Here is a 17,377-nt window from a genome sequence, read left to right as displayed (position 1 = left end):
TGAGCTGCTAACCCTTGTCCATCTTCCTGTGCTGTTTAAGTCTTCCCCCTCCTCCTCCTCCTCCTCCTCCCTCATGTGTGTAACCCAGGATGGAGGTAAATATAGAGCAGCGCTGATGGGCCAGCTTGATCAGGAGAAACAGCTGTAAGAGCTGGACTCAGTTTGCATCAAGATGTGGTGCTGTTTCTGTGCATTGGTTCATGCACAACTGGAGATGACTACTGTTGCTACTACTACTACTCACCTACTGTATGTAAGGTGTCAGTTACCTTGAAGAAATGTATGTGTCGCGTTGCCAAATAGCATCCATGACACTCAATCCTGGATATAGTGGAGATATACGAACGTACTTGTCGTCTCAGTGGCATATTTGGCCAATTACATGTAGTTGCGATTGTCTATGAGGGCATTGTTTGATAATCCATGTGATATTCTTTTACTATATACTCCATTTAAAAAATATTACTCCATGTAAATGGAATAATACAGTGTTGAGAACTCTTTGGCTGACTACCCCTTTTACACCAATGACCTGGGTTGGACCACTGTTATCTGACCCTGGTTGAACCCTCCTTTTGTCAATTCAAACCAAGCCAGTCAGGACAATTCAGATATGAACTGGATCACAACCCGGGAGCAATGCATACCAGTTAGCTCAGGTAATAGAAATTGGCGGAGGGGTTTACACCTCTGGAGGATTACAGAGAGAGGAGATGATAGTGGCATCATCAATTTGTGCAAAAACATAAAATGTCACAGAATGATGCATGTTTTTGGGATACAGTGTAAATATAGTACACACAACATTTTTTTTAGCTTTATAAAATGTTTAACAATGTTGTATGTATGGAGCTTTAATGTATGCAAAAACATACAGACAACATACAGAATGTAAATCCATTTCTTTCAAGCTTCAAGTTTTTCTTCATTATAGAGCACCTACACCTTCATCTGTCTTGTTGCTTTCTATTGGAAACAGATTGAAATGCCTTGATATTATGGAGAGGTTTAACAGTGTTATGTTAACAAAGTTATGTTTTTTGATGCACTTATTTTTTTTGTCTATACTATACCTTTACCTCTAAACATTCTTCAAACTAAAGTCTGAGAAGGAAAACTGCTCCCAGCTCATATCCACATTGAAACCAGAAGCTCTGATGAGAGGTCACAAGAAGACATTGCTTCATTTTAAGGAGCCAAAGAGGCTTGGAAACAGTGATATGGAGGAACAAGCAATATACACTCATACCTTGCTGAAAGATACAAATTAATCTGGAGGGAATCTCTTGTAACATCATTTGAAGTCACTGATGGGCAAGATTAAAGGAGAAATGAAACCACTTCTCCTTTTATGTCATAACCTCATGTTTCTCCGAAGAGAGATATGGTTCTTAGACATTTAAGGCTCCGTTTCCTCACAGTTGATATCTCCAAGTTGTCATTTCTTTATCTCACACTGTGGGCTTATCGCCAGCCTCTTCTCTTACTTACACTCCTTGCAGCTCCTGAGGCAGTGAGATGAAATATTGTCATGTTTGCTCAGCGGCGTATGACAAGGAGCTGGAGTTACATGTGGACAGATTGAATGACAAAGCTGCAAGAAAGTGAGCTGTCAGCAAGTCGGACATCATGACATGCGAGCACACGCAGCTTTGGTGGACTTTGTCACACACTGAAATCCTACACTCTGTTACCAGTCAAGTGACAGCTTCATGCTCAGAGGTTACGTGTGTACTACAGACTCCTTCAGGAGCAAAGCTCAAAATCTGACAAAGACCAGTTTCTTAATAACTGCAGGTTGAGGTGCAAGATGAAGATTAGAGTTTTCCACTTTTGCCATCTTAATCCACTGATATTCCTGCTGCAGAAAATCTAGTCATGGCTTTGGGGATATTTATTTAAATCCACGGGACGGATCTCACTGAAAATGTCCAGAGGTTAATCTTCATCTTGTACTATTTTAATTTTTTTTTCGAAGCAATTTGAAAAGCCAAATAAAAAATACATTTCTATTTTAAATAAATGTCAACTGTCTATGTTTGCTTTTGATATCGTGTAACAATAATTACTCAAATTCTGCAAAAACATTTCTTTAAAAGTGCATTTTGATTTAGACCTATGGTTTTATTGCAAACATGAGGTTTTATATGTTACTGTAAGAATGTATGATAAATACTGTTCAGTTAAGAAAATGACCAGGCACCATTGTCATTATCTACTTAATGTTATTCTAAAGTAGGGATGCACCAATAACGATACTAATATCGATACCGACTCAAATAGTTGGGTCGGATAGCGGTGACAATGGGGCCGATCCATTAAATTCAATTCTATATTTATATACAGCTTACAGCTTATTAATTAAAAACTGGTGTCGGATCAGTACTCGGTATCGGCCGATATCCAAAGCCCAGGTATCGCTATTGGTATCGGGACTGAAAAAGTCGGATCGGTGCATCCCTGTTCTAAAGTGACAGACAACCCTGATATATCTTATTCCTCTGAGGCTATATAGACCTCCATTGTTGTCCTAAAACTATTAAAAACACATCAATGAGGCACACTGGGTGACATGAATGTGGGCATTGTAGTTTATTTTGAGTCGACCCCACATACACCGACCGTCCTCCTGCTGTAAATACTCACTCGAGTGCCAACTGTGTATTAATACCTAGCTGAAAATAGTCACTACACTATTTACTGCTGTTTGAGTAACGTTTGCTAAAAACTACAGTGACCCGCTGTTTGAGGAAGTTCCATAGGCTTATATAAATATTCATCATCTATTTTTAAAGGGACTGTTTGTGACTTCTTACACGTATAAATTAATCAGACTCAGACTCCAACACAAACTACACGGAAGCACCAAAATCACAAAGTTATATTTAGTGAAGCCCGTCTTGCAAAACAGTGTTTGCCGCGGTCGGAGGACGCGGGGGAGACCGTAGCTTTGGTCTCCAGGGCTGGAGTCTCTGCTCCTCTGCTCCTCTGCTCCTCTGCCTGCTTGCCTTCACTCAGCTCGCTCCACCTCACGTTTATGCGCGCTCACTACACACTGCAGAAGAGTTAGTAGCTCTGAGAATATCTAGTGAATGTACAGTGGACGTTTGTGCAGAAATAACTGCTGCAGCTCCTCCAGACCAGCAGAGGTTTCCCGTGTCTTGTGAAACTTTGTTAACAGCCATTTCTGATTCTTACAAACAGTCCCTTTAAAGATTTTCATCTTCAGGAATGAATGGTGCTGAGACTGAGATGGACCAACACATCAGAATCAGAATCAGAATCAGAATCGTGTTTATTGCCAGGTGTAAGAGGTATACACTAGGAATTTGCTTTGGTTTTGTTGGTGCAAATAAGCAGTATAATAACAAAGAATAGATAAAAACGTTAGAATAAAATAAGAATAAAAAAATTGAAATTCTACCAATATACAATATAAGCTATAAACAAAAATAAATTGTTTGTCTTTTCTTTCTTTTTGTTGACAATTAGAAAATAGAATAAGAACTATCCTTTAAAGGCGAGTTTTTAAGGTGAAAAATGATTTTACATGCCATTATAATGAGGATTGATAATCCCCATCACCTCTATAATAATGTGTCACCCTCTTCTCTCTCTCGAGCTCTCGAGCTCCATTCACATCATCCACCGTCACGCCTCGACAGGAAGTGACGAATGTAGCCACGAGCGTGACGAACGGCTTGTTCGAAAATACAACAAGGAAGTGACCGTTGAGTGAGCGTTTTATTGTAAAGGAGAATAATCACCGGGTAATAATCTGTCCTGGGGGGTCTCTCTTCTCTCGGTTGGTCGTTGGGTGTCGGGGGGGGTTAAAGCCACCGTGGATTCACCGGAGAGCCCGTTAAACACCGACTAGAGGGATTCTGCTGTTAGCCAGCTAGCAGCTAACTAGAGATGAACACGGACGTTGAATTCCACATCAGGCAGAACTACCCGTGGATCAAACTGCCAGCTAACGTCAAACAGGTACCGTGTCTTTACGTGTCCACCAGGTGAGAGGTGAGAGGTGAGAGGAGAGACACCTCTGTGCGGGTGAAGCTGTCAATGTCACCGCGGTGCTCTCTCTCTGTCATACAAGCAGCTGTCAGTGAGTCGCTGTAACCTCTGCAGGGGCTTCACCATTCAGCTGTAGAGACACAGCTGGCCATCTTTACATACAGCTACACTACTGGCATCACATGACACATGATGGGTTTGATAGGTGGTCACATGATGCCAGATGCAAATGTTGCATTTCCACCTGTGTGCTCAATGTGATATATATATATATATATATATATATATATATATAGACTGACTTGTTTTACTATTTATTGTCTGCATGAATCCCTCCTCCTCCTGCATGCATATACTTTGTGCCATTATGCCAACATGTCGTGGTGAAGTGGAGGAGGGTGTATGTACATATTGTACAGCAGCTTTCCTTGCTGTTTGAGCTGCATCCCATATTCTATAGACTTAAGAAAATTGTTTTCTACAGATCCCTGCAAAAACCACACCATAATCATTTTAATATGTTTTTGCAATGAAAATGAGAATAATGATCATCCCCTCTAATATCGCAAATCATATTGCAATCTCAGTCAAAATAATCACAATTTGATATTTTTTTCTAAATGGGGCAGCCCTACTTGCAAACAAACATATCACAGGTACACACCTTGAATCACAGTAACAGACTTAAGAAAGCATATTTGTTTTGTACAGATCCCTGCAAAAATCACACCATAATCATATTAATATGTTTTTCAATGAAAATGAGAATAATGATGTAATAATGATCATCCCATCTTATATCGCAAATCATATTGCAGTTGCAATCTCAGTCAAAATTATCACTAAATGGTGCAGCCCTACTTGCAAACAAACATATCACAGGTACACACCTGGAATCACAGTAATAGGATTCCCCTCTTGGTGCACTTATATGTGTCTGAACAGGTAATGCAGATTGAGTGATATCGACACTATCGTTGTAATCATTAATATGTCTCTAAATAGCTGTATAATGATAAACACTATATGTAGTTAATGGTCTTACTTCCCTTGTGGCCTTCTGGATCTTGTTCAGCACTTGATCAATACTCTTTTTTTTTTTTTTTTAACCTGGATTGGTCTGGATAAAATATACTGTAAGTGAACGCTGTGCATCCTCACCAAAGATGGATTACCAAGCAGAGAAAGTGGGCAACTACCCATAGGCCCCCATACCTTTAGGGGGCCTCAGACCTCAAGGCTTGTTGTGTGTCAACTGGTTTGTGTTAATATAATTGACAATTTTTAGGGATTTTAGGGAAGTTTTTCTCTCCTGATGCAGATTACAACATCTCAATTTAGGGTGTGTGCTTTCTCTTAAATGTAAAATCTGTATTCCTCTCACTGATGTGTGAAAAGATGGATTACCAAGTAAAGAAAGTGGGTACCTGCCCAGAGGCTCCATATCTCCAGGGGGGGCCCAGACCTTAAGGCCTATGGTGTGTCAACTACTTTGTGCTAATATAATTGAAAATTTTAGGGATTCACCATGTTTTTCTCCCCTGATGCAGATTGCGACATTTAAATTCAGGGTGTGTGCTTTCTCTTAAATTTAAAATCTGTATTCCTCTCACTGTGTGGATATAATAAGTTCCAGAGGCCAGAGATTGCTGTAGTCGGTGGCCCACTGTTACTGAATGAATGCACAGTTGCTGATATCAAAAACAGTGAATTTTATAATGACACTGAAAATGTCACTGTTAATTGGGGCCAGGAAATATTCCACCATGGGAAATTATGCACAGACAGTGGGAGGTAAGGTGTAGTGGCCATTTGTCGTAAAAATCAAAATCAAACTTAAATTAAAGGGCCACTGACGCGCCATGGGTATGTGAATTATGCAGGCAAAAGAGTCCATTGTCCCTGCAACATGTATGTGTTTTTGATTATTTATTTATCAAACAAAGCAAGCAAACAAAGCACAAAGAAAACATTGATGTCGCTGCCTCTCTTGTTCTGCTAAAAACCATAAGCTCACCCAGGTGAATGCTGGTCCTATACCTGCCTACGTACTTATATAACCACGGGTGCCAACAGTTTTATCCAATTTATAAACAAAAGAAAAATTCTAATTAGCCTTACGCAAAAAAAACTAAATGCACAAAACAAGAAAATAATTAAACTAAATAAAAAGAAAACAAAACATTTAGTCTAAGTAAAGTAAACATCTAAAATAATAATTCAAACAATACTTTGTTAATATTAGAAAAACAACAACTAAAAACAACAAATCGCTCCTACAGAATGTGTGGTTAAAAGCTCATTTTGCCCCCTAGCAGGTTAATCCAGCCATGATCCTCACCTGTGTGCTGTGTGTTTTTATTCTGCAGTGTTTGGGGAACTCTCAGCGTGAGTATGAGAAGCATGTGCTGCTGTACAGCATCCGCAACCAGCTGCGATTCCGCAATAACCTAGGTGAGTTATGTTTGTCCCTCACGCCTGTGCTAAACACACACACACCTTGTACTGACACAGCATGATTAGTCATTGTAAGAGTAAAAGACAAAGAGCAAATAATTACTATTGCATTAAATAGCTCAACAATAAGGCATGTGAGTTGAGTTTCCAGTTTATCAGGTACATTTAGCTTTTCATCTCTCTTTCTTTTCATCTTTTCATTCATAAATCCCTTATTTGACATTCACCACCTATGCTAGACTGGACAACAGGACCCTACCAAACTCGCTCTATAACTGTATAATGTTTCGAGTCCCGCAGATTTAATTTGAACTGGGAAAATATGCCTTTAGTTTTTGTAGACCAAACACATGTATGAATTATCTGCTCTCACTACGCCTGGACAATTCAAGACGATGATCTCAAACCACTTCACCTCAGTGTGCAATTGTTTTCATTGAGTATTGTCCTTTTTTGTTTCGCTTTATTTAATCTGTTGAACTCTGTTGAATCTGTTGAACTATTTCTTGTCATCATTGCAAATGAGGGCAACCTCAACTATTTTCGAGATTTAAATAAGTTTTGAATTGAATTGCATACAACAGCCCTGCAAAAAAATATCTTATTATTTAGACTGCATTAGCTTTAACTTGGTGTATATAAAAACAGTCAGCTTAGTGTAAATTGTAACTGCACCAGGCCCGGTCAGCTTGCAAATAGGGTTGCGCAATGAATCAAAATTTTATCGAAATCGCAATATGGTCTTCTGTAATATTTGTTAAAGGACCAGTGTGTAACATATGGTGGCATCTAGTGGTGAGGTTGCGGGTGGGTCATTTGGAGAATAGCAGATCCAGTGTGTAGAGTGTGTGTGCGTTTGTGGGAAGTGAGTGGTGAAACAAGAGAGAGAGAGAGAGCGGCGGCGGCGGCGAATGTGTGCGATGTGAGTGAAAAGGTGAGCTAGTGGAGCAGAAGACAGAGTTAGTTTAGCTTTGAGAACATCAAGTGAATGTTCAGTGGAATCCGCAGTTTGTGCAGAAATAAATGCTGCAGCTCCTCCAGACCAACAGAGGTTTCCTGTGTCTTGTTTCCTGGCGGCTGAGTGGAGTGACGGCGAGGGTTAACTACAGAGCGAGTAACGTTCTCTCAAGCAGGAAAATTGAACACAGTGGTTTGTCCGTTCTGGGCTACTGTTGAAACATGGCGGCCGGCTCTGTGAAGAGGAACCGCTCCGTATGTAGATATAAACGGCTCATTCTACAAAGCCATTATTTTTTTCAGGTGATTATACACTAAAGGAAACATACTTATTAATATTTCCATTTCTGCCAATAGATCCCCCTAATTGTTACACACTCGTACTTTAAATGTGAAATATGTGTCAAAATACCATTTTAAATTAAATACTGTCGTTCTGCAGCGATCTCCTGGCCTATACAATATATTCTATAGACTTAAGAAAGCATATTTGTTTTGTACAGATCCCTGCAAAAATCACACCATAATCATATTAATATGTTTTTTCAATGAAAATGACAATAATGATGTAAAAATGATCATCCCCTCTTATATCGCAAATCATATTGCAGTTGCAATCTCAGTCAAAATTATCACTAAATGGTGCAGCCCTACTTGCAAACAAACATATCACAGGTACACACCTGGAATCACAGTAATATGATTCCCCTCTTGGTGCACTTATATGTGTCTGAACGGGTAATGCAGACTGAGTGATATCGACACTATCGTTGTAATCATTAATATGTCTCTAAAGAGCTGTATAATGATAAACACTCTATATAGTTAATTGTCTTACTTCCCTTGTGACCTTCTGGAGCTTGTTCAGCACTTGATCAATACTCTTTTTTTCTTTTTTTTTAACCTGGATTGGTCTGGTTTAGATTTACTGGAAGTGAACACTCTGAACGCTCTGGTTGTGACCTGACTGCTGTGTGTGTTTTTATGAGCAGTGCGCCACGTGAGGAAGGATGAGCGCAAGTATTACGAGGAGCTCCTGAAGTACAGCCGGGAACACCTGATGCTGTACCCCTACCACCTGTCGGACATCATGGTCAAAGGGCTGCGAGTCACTCCGTTCTCATATTACATCGGAATCATGGAGGTAAGCCACTTCTGCTGCATTGCAGGAGAGAAAAGGGAAGATGGGTGTTTGATGTGGAAAAGGCTAAGCTTACACCTGAATGTCTATCTTTGTACACGCAGTATGTGAAAGCTCTGGCTGATTCAGTCCTCTAGCATCGCCTTTTCTTCTGAAACCCAAGACAATAACATGGTGATTTTGCATTTTCATCTGTGCTTTCACAACAATGAGCTGGGTAAGCTCAAAGGCGAAGAGCAGGAATTCTTATTGTGCAGCAGCAAAGATTGTCTAATTGGCTTGGAAACATCCAGTCTCTGTTAATTTAAAATGAACAATGTCTTAAATTTTGGCATCCCTGGAAACCACTGCGGAAATGGCAGTTTCAGACAAAACAGGGAATCCAAGAAGCTATTATAATAAGAAGGATCTGAGCTTTTTACAACCCCCTGCTGCCATGTGTAATGTGTTCTTTGTTACTTACCACGTTATGGTACACCTGAATAGAAAAAAGCTATCCTTTTGTGGAGTATGTATAGAGGAGAAACCTGTGTATGTCATTGGCTGGCTATGCAATACGTGTACTATTAGTTTCATACTAAGGTTTCGGACATACTTAAAATCTCACATACTGTTTTAGTGTACTAAATAGCATGTTAGTATGGAATTTCTGACGCAACCTTCGTCAATAAAATATTCTTCAGTTTTAGAGTTTGCATGTGGTGTAATGTATTTCCTATGATGATAGACTTGGCATAAGTCAGGCACTAGGTGTCAGTCAGTGTCTAGCGAAGCCTCATGAACCAGCTCATGGGGACATAGAGTAGGACTGATCCCAGGAAAAACACACCCAGCTAACATTTCGTCTGTTTGCTCTGCAGTCAGTTTGGGCTGTGTCTGCATGACGGCTCACTCTCATTGATAAAGCTCAGTGTGTTGTTTGAGGCGGGCACAGTCGGGCTCGCACTCACAGAGCACCGCTCTCTCTCTCTCTCTTTGAGACTTTGACCAGCCGGGTTCTCCTTGACTTCCAGCATTATCAATCAGATTACAAAGACTGAGCCCATGTGTTCACACGGCTGGGAGTGCCGCTTTTTTAAAAGTAATCCATATTACAGCAGGGCTCGGCAGTATGGGTTGCCAGGTTACCATTGGCAACCGATTCTTGGCCTTTGGTTGCCATCAGTGGCAACCACTTTTTAAACATGTAAAAAATAGAGACAGCATACAGCAAAACGTGCACCCTGGTGTGTGAGAGGAGATTCAGCTGTCTGAAACAGATTGGAGGTCATCTCTGAAAGTAGAGATGATGGACAAGCTGATATCAGTGTCACTTGAGGAACCCACAATCTGTAGGTCAGATCAATTTGCACTTGAAGCTGATTACAGATACAATATATGTATTGTGTAATTTTTTTGCATAATGCCCTCAAATGTATTTCCATAACTTTCCACGTGTAAACACAGAGAGGAGGTGTGCAGATGCCAACTGCCACATTTGATTGTTCCACATTCAGCATACTTCCCATTTCATCAGAACAGAAGTGACTAATATGTCCAGTGCTCTTATAAACATGAATAAAGACAAACCATTTAGTTTTCAGCTCATGCTTAAAAAAGGCTTTCCTATGCATGCTAAACTAAACTTGACTGAGCTTTAATTGTGGCCACTGAATTGCCGAAGGAAGGATGTGTCATATTCTGATAATCCGTCTTAAGCACTTAATGAAAATGCGTTGTAGAAATTAGCACGGCCGCCAAGATCTGCTAATCCTGTTATTAATCAGAGGCAGGGGGACATAGAAAGAGGAAGGGGAAAATGAGTTTAATTTGTCTTTTCTCCTTTCTCATTTTTTGCACCTCCAGGATATCATGAACAGTGAGAAGAGTTACGACTCCTTGCCCAACTTCACTGCTGCTGACTGTGAGTTTCCCACCTTCTGTCTCACACTGTTGAAATTACTTTACTGGTGTTCTGTGTACCTTACACTCCTGCTCTCTCTGTATCTCTGGTCTCTTCTTTTACATCTTTCCCAGTTCTTGTTTTTGAAGGGCTGTCAGCGTATGAGGTGGGAGAACAGTCACAGTGATAAGATGCTAAGTTTTCAAGAAGCTTAAGGATTTGAATGAGGGTCATGAGGGTATTAAAGGGGCACTTTAAACTGACAATCTTCAAAGGTTATCTGACATTGTGTTTAGTTATTCATAGTGCATATCAGTTCTTAAGCACCTATAATGAAACTAGAGCTGGAACAATTGATTATTCCATTAATTCAAGCTTCTCAGTTGTGAAAATTCAGTTTTTTATGTGTGTTTTGTATCATTATAAAGTGAAAATCTTTGAGTTTTGGACTGTTGGTCGGACAAAACAAACAATTTGAAGACGTCACGCTCAGCTTTAGGAAATGTGGTCTTCTGTTTTTGTAAAACTGTTTTTTCTAACACATAGCATATCTGTGTTTTTTAGGAAGTTGGGTATTTTTTTTATTTGTTGATAAGGACGAAGATTGGCAGCTGGATGTCAGCCTTTTGGCAAGAGTAGCATATGTCTGTTGCTCAGTTTTCTTGACAGATGCATCTGTTTTTCGTCCAAGTGTTTTCGATTTGCTTCTGTGTTGTGGAGGCATGAGTTTTCTTAGAAAGCCTACTACTACTTCTCTTGAATAACAAACAAATCCCACACTGGTTTTGATGGTTTATGAGAGAAATGGTTTTCAAACCCACAGACTAGCATTACTAATCAACCTAAAACATTTCAATGTATTTCCATAACCAAACCAGAACACTGGCCAAGTGTGTTCTGGATTGACCGATATAAATCCCATTTCATGGTGAATCGAAATCGCTTCTCAAAAAACAAAACAGGCCCTTTCCTATCACTGCATCACAGAAGAGCTGTGTTCCTCTGAAATTATTGCAAAATCAGATATAGATTGCGTCAAAGCTGAAAATCAAGTGTGCGGGCAGTTGTAGCATTATCTGACTTTCTGCTGTCAAGTGAAACGAGCTTTGGCGTTGGCCTGTGAGTGGCTGAGTCCTGGCTATACAGGACCTTCACGCTGTGGAGACAGAAGGCTGCCAGCAGGCCGTCGGGCCGTGCTTGCAGGGGCTTCTCTCCTCTAATCTCCCTGGAGGAGCTTTGGAAGTGTGTCATGCAGAAGTGGGTGGATGGAGAAGGCAGTGAGAGTGTGTGAGAGAGAGTTTTACGTGGGCGGATGTTTGTGTGTTGTGTCTCGGTGAAACAGCAGGATGCGCGTGTAGAATTCTGCTGCGTTGGGAGGCCGAAATGCGAGCATCCCTGACTGGTCCCTGTTTGCATTGGCAGCCGTCCCAGCACATTTTGCTCTGCCCCCTCCAGGCTGTGCATCATAGTCTAGAGGAGGGGACAAGGTGGGATTTAGGGCCAACATTTGCATACCTCTACCACTCTACAGGCTATAACACTTTTGCTTTTTGGGCCAGTATTTTCTCAGACACAGACTTTACTAGTCTTAATTTAATTACAGATAGAAATGCATGCACACGTTCACTCTTATCTTAAGAGATCCCTCCGTGTTTGTTGGTCGATGGATTAGTCGGGCTTTCATGTGTGTGGGTGGGTGTCGGGATTGTCTCAGAGAAGGTGTGTGGGTATTTGTGTGGACGTACTCCCTCAGCAGAGTTTGGATGAGTCACTGTTGCTACTCGTCAAGCTCCTTCTTTCTCCGGGGTAACTCCAATATGAAGTTTGAAATACCCAGAAAAAGTAATTCTCAAACTTCTTGCTTCTAGCTGTAATTTCTGTAAAGCCTCGGAGCCTGTAATTGAAAAATACCAGACACTTTTGCAGCTGCACTGCAGCCAGGTTTATTCGCCTTGGCGAATACAAGTTCATGGCCAGTTACTGAGGCATGATTGAGTTTTATTGACTTGCTCATTTTCTCATCATCCCACAGGTCTGCGGCTGCTTGGCATCGGGAGAAACCAGTACATTGACCTAATGAACCAGTGCAGGTCTTCCAAAGTAAGACATGTTTCTAATATAACCTTTTAATTGAGCTCTTATAGAAGAACACCTCATACATTAAGCTCATAGATTTGTGCATGTTAGCACATTTAGTGTAAAATGAGTATGGGAATACTGAATATTTAATCCAGCTGTATCTCCCCTGATTGGGTGGTCAACAACAAATGACATAGCAATTCTCAATATGCAGACACAGCCTCATAAATGTAAATATAATAGAATATGTAGCACACTCAAAATCACAATATTAGCACTTAATAGCCATGTTTATTTGATTTTAGTGACTCAATCTCATCTCACCTGCGTCCCCCTTTGTCTATTTTGTCAGAAATTCTTCCGCAGGAAATCAGCGCGGGACCTGCTACCGGCCAAACCAGTGGAGATCTCTGTGGAGCCGTGGTGGACGGCACAGACAGGCTACATCACCGAGGACGATATCAGGGTGAGATAATGGTTTTACTTCTTTTCTTTTCAATGTTTCAGTTGAATTGATAATAGACATGTGTTTAGATTAGGGCTGTCAATCGATTAAAATATTTAATCACAATTTATTGCATGATTTTTTCATAGTTAATCACATAGTTAAAGGGAGATTTGTCAAGTTTTCAATACTGATCTACAAAATAACTAAGAGAGTGATGTGTGTTGGTTTGATTTTTAACCTGAGCTGTCATTGAAATTCATACACGTTACCCACTAAGCTACAATCGTTCATCCCATGAGCCTCCTGCACTGTGGAGATCTCACCTGACTAAAAATAAATACCTGCCAAGTTCCCAACAGTTCCTCTCCTCTCCACAAGAAAAAAAAAAGAAACAGTGGAAAGCAGTCTAGGAATCCACACAGTTATTATATGCAAACGTATTCATCCTGCCAGAGACTGCACTACCACTGTAGTTCACTGGAGGGGATTTTTTGACAAACAAAGCCACATGTACAGGTGTGCTCTAATGTTGTGTGTTTGTTGTGTGTAATTACAGATCTGTTCTCCAGCAGAGAAGAAAGCCATTGATAAGATGATAGATTCTGGTCCTCAGCTGACTGGATCAACGGAGTACAATGTGGTCTTAAGTGAGTATCTGTCACATCTTATGTTCCCATTTAAAACAGCTGTATCTGCTTACATCAAAATCACAATCAAATTATAAATGACGTTTACACCTTGTTTTCTCATTATTCTAATAATAAAACTGTATGCCTATTTAGCAAGAACTGCCAAAATTCTAGTTTTGTAGGATTATGTGTTTTATAATTTTAATTTTAATGGCACAAAAACAACTTTTTTCACCCTCAGTCTGGTCAAAGAAAAGATGAATTCCTTCAAATTCAGTTGTAAGTTAAATCAAGGCCACAGTTAGTAGAAGGTGTTTTATTGGTGTGAATGCTGGAAGCATTTATTATTATTACGCCGTGTTTTTTGTCATTCATCTCCTTACACATTTTTTCAACTTAGAAACTTCTTTCAAACATCAAAACGTTCAACTCAATTATTGCTATTACTTTTAGCATTCATACCTTCATACTTATTATATTCCAAGTTTTCCAGAAAAAAAATCGGCATTGGACGAAATGTTCAGGATTGAAACATTCTCACACGTTTTCATGCATTTTGAACCCTTCTCTACTCATTCATACTTTCAGGTAGAAACTCCATTCAAACCTTAAAATTGGCCACATCTTTCCTACATTCTGGGTATTATTCAAGTTTTAAATCCCATTAAATTTTTCTTTTAGTATTCAACATTCTTTGAAGCTTAGTAAAAAATGACCTTCATAGATTTTTACGTTACTTGGAATCCCCACTGGAAGCGAGACACAAGCGGCGCATAAGCGTTCTGTCATCCTAATATTCTGTTCCCTTTTATATATGTAAATTGAGGTGGACTAAATATTTGAAACTTGTGACAGCTCAAGATTTTGCACGAAGCATTTCAGAGTGGATTGCTTTCCCCCCCCCAAATTTGATCTGGTTCATTTGCCTCCAAAGATTTGTTTTCTTTACAGCTTTCCAATTTTTTTTCAACGACATCTTGAGATTTAGTATTATTGTAAATATTTGCTGTTTGAACTGTATATTAGTGCAGATGGATCATTAAAAAGTTCAATAGCAGTTGGGGACAGAAAGAGATTTATTGGTTCAACTTGGTTTAAACTCTACCTGCTGGTACAGCATGAACTAACCTTGAAAACTTCATTGTTTCTCAGGAAAATAAAAGTAATGGTATTTTTATATAAAAGTCAAGAAAAAATGACATTTGCTGGATAAACGAGTTTGCATCTTTGAAATTGAGCTAGCAAGTGGCAAAGGTCTTTTACAGTGCGAACATAGCAGCTGATACTAATGTTGCAGTTTAAGGTTTCTCATCAGTGTGCTGGTGTGAATTTCAAAGATGAAGCACAGGGACTGAGGTTGTGTCCGTGCAGCTTAAATGTTAATTAGAGAAGAGTATGTACAGTCATGAACCTCGGCCACTGGAGTGCTGGTGACTGAGTGGGAACAAATACAATTAAATACAGGAGACACGGGGCAATCTGAATACAAGGAGCTGTTCAAATGAGATTTAATTGGCTGGAATTTTGTCCACCATTCTCATATGTGTAGAACAGAAAATTGTACATATGATCAATAACTAGATAGTTTTTATAGTAGGATTTATTTTTCTGAATGTGGTAACAACAATGTTAACGTACACTATGTCAATTATGCTAACAGACTATTATTGTGTGTTTGTCTTCTTACTCCAGGCTTGTACAACCGGGGCTTCATCTACTTGGATGTACCCATATCTGATGACAGCTGCATCTCAGGTACATTAATGTGTGTGTATGTGTATGTGTGTTTAAACACCCTGCCATCATTCTCCCCTGAATTATTACTTCGACTAAACACTGTATGTACCTAAATTACACCTGTGGGAACTTAAGCGAGCATTATGGGTAATGGACTGATCTGAAACGATGCCTAATAGCGTCATTACAGATACATCCAGTATTTACAAAGAACAAATTTAATTGCAAAATAAAACAATGTAAAAAAAACATTTGTGAAATTGTTCTTTCAGTGCCCCCGCTGGAAGGCTTTGTCATGAACCGCGTCCAGGGCGATTACTTCGAAACGCTTCTCTACAAAATCTTTGTGTCCATTGATGAGCAGACGAACGTGGCGGAGGTAGGCTTTAGAAATGTGCTTTATTGTTCTCGCCTGCTGTGCGCATTGAATGTAAAATGATTATGTGTGTGTATGTGTGTGTGTGTGTGTGTGTGTTTATCGATCAACTTTTCAACTGAGTCCTATTTTTTTTTCTCCCTCTCTCTCCTGATCCTTCCTTCCTCGGTGCCTCTCAGCTGGCGAATGTGTTGGAGATTGACTTGGACTTAGTGAAGGTGGGTATCCACTTGCTGCAGAATGTGAGCGTCGTATTGTAATGTATAGACTGAAGTACTGTTTTTCACAATTGGAAGGAAAAAAACTGTATATCTTGGGGATATGGCCCCGCTAAAACGGGGAGGCAATTTTCCTCCGGTTTGACTGTGGTTTTGAAGAGATTTTGAGACATGCTTTTTGCCTCTTTGTATGCTTGAAGGCACACAATGCAGCAGTACAAAGAAATAAAGTGAACAGCCTTTTTTTTGCTAATGGATGTTTTGGAGCCAAATATTGGGATTTAAGTTTGGCATCAAATCTGAGAGATTAAAAAACATTTCTCAGTTCCTTCTTCCTTTTGAATTTGCTTTCCAAAGGTGTGCTATTATTAGATTTGATGACTGGCAATTTTTTGTGTAAATATATATTATATAATTTTATCTCAGTAGAACATTGGCATTGCTATCTTTTTTTTGCTGCTGGAGACATTTCAAATGAAATGGTGTGCAAACCGAGGAGAGAAGCAGGGATATTATGTAGCCTAGCAAGTAGATATTTCTGCTCAATTTTGTCTGTTTCATTCTGGATACACACTCACACAGATATACACTTAAGAGATAGACTGTGACACACACACACACCCGTTGTTTCAGGTTAGATCCGTCATGCCCCATGAATCTACCAGAGGGCTGAGCAGCACCATTCCAGTTGAATTGGTGCTCGAGTTTGACCCAGTTTTCCCCAGTTTCCTATTCAGTTTCTATCAGACACCGAGCCAAACTCCCTCTCAGTGTTGTGACTTGCAGTGTGAAGAGCTGAACTCCCCTGTCCCTCGGTCTCATTTTATTCCTGCCGCTGAAAAGCAGCACTTACGAGAAGTGGCTGAAGGCAGCGATTCTCCAGGAGAAACCCTGCAACTTCAGAGATGATTGAGATGTCTGAGAGGCCTCCTTTGTGCCGAACTTCTCCCATCGTGACTTGAGTTTAACTTTCTCTTGTGTAATGACCTCACTGTGCTTCTTTTGATATGATAAGAGGATGACACAGAGTTGACCTCAGCTTGCACCTCAGGGGTGTTGAGGTGCAGAAAGCAATCAAGCCCACCGTACTTGACTGAGGTGGCCCGTTCAGTCTGAATAAAAGATTTAACAGCAAGGCAAATCTTAAATTAAGGAAATAATGAAAAAGCCAGCCAACTGTTTAGTGGAAAGTACAGAGTGTTACCTTTTTTCCTTTTTGAGTCACCAGACATTAAGTAATGACTTTTTATTGTAGATCCTGTTGGGTGTAGAGAGAACATCACCCAAAATCGTATTCAGGTAGTCTCTTTTAGACCCTCACAAGTCAACATTGATGTCAGTACAATAGGATACAGAAGCAATCATCTTATAACTAGCGAACCAAGTCCATCAAATTGGTTACATCTTTTGGGCTACACATGTTTTCATCCTTTACA

At 39.9% G+C, this 17,377-nt stretch overlaps 1 protein-coding gene across 2 annotated transcripts in view; it reads left to right on the top strand.

Annotated features, from left to right (window-relative positions):
• The first annotated feature begins 3,720 nt into the window (after positions 1–3,720).
• Positions 3,721–17,377, top strand: part of fam91a1 (family with sequence similarity 91 member A1) — a 28,502-nt gene continuing 14,845 nt past the window's right edge. The window contains exons 1-10 of one of the 2 annotated variants that reach the window (XM_037795409.1): positions 3,721–3,987; positions 6,387–6,471; positions 8,424–8,575; positions 10,418–10,475; positions 12,487–12,554; positions 12,886–12,999; positions 13,538–13,628; positions 15,303–15,365; positions 15,620–15,726; positions 15,903–15,941. In XM_037795409.1, the coding sequence (XP_037651337.1) occupies positions 3,916–3,987; positions 6,387–6,471; positions 8,424–8,575; positions 10,418–10,475; positions 12,487–12,554; positions 12,886–12,999; positions 13,538–13,628; positions 15,303–15,365; positions 15,620–15,726; positions 15,903–15,941 (849 nt within the window). In that variant the 5' untranslated portion in view covers positions 3,721–3,915. The remainder of the gene's footprint in view (positions 3,988–6,386; positions 6,472–8,423; positions 8,576–10,417; positions 10,476–12,486; positions 12,555–12,885; positions 13,000–13,537; positions 13,629–15,302; positions 15,366–15,619; positions 15,727–15,902; positions 15,942–17,377) is intronic. The other variant, XM_037795408.1, reaches the window with a different exon arrangement.

This window comes from Sebastes umbrosus, chromosome 15, assembly GCF_015220745.1.
Source record: "Sebastes umbrosus isolate fSebUmb1 chromosome 15, fSebUmb1.pri, whole genome shotgun sequence".
Taxonomy (NCBI): Eukaryota; Metazoa; Chordata; class Actinopteri; order Perciformes; family Sebastidae; genus Sebastes; species Sebastes umbrosus.
Note: the sequence above shows the minus strand (reverse complement) of the source record. Positions and strands in the feature narration are given on the sequence as shown.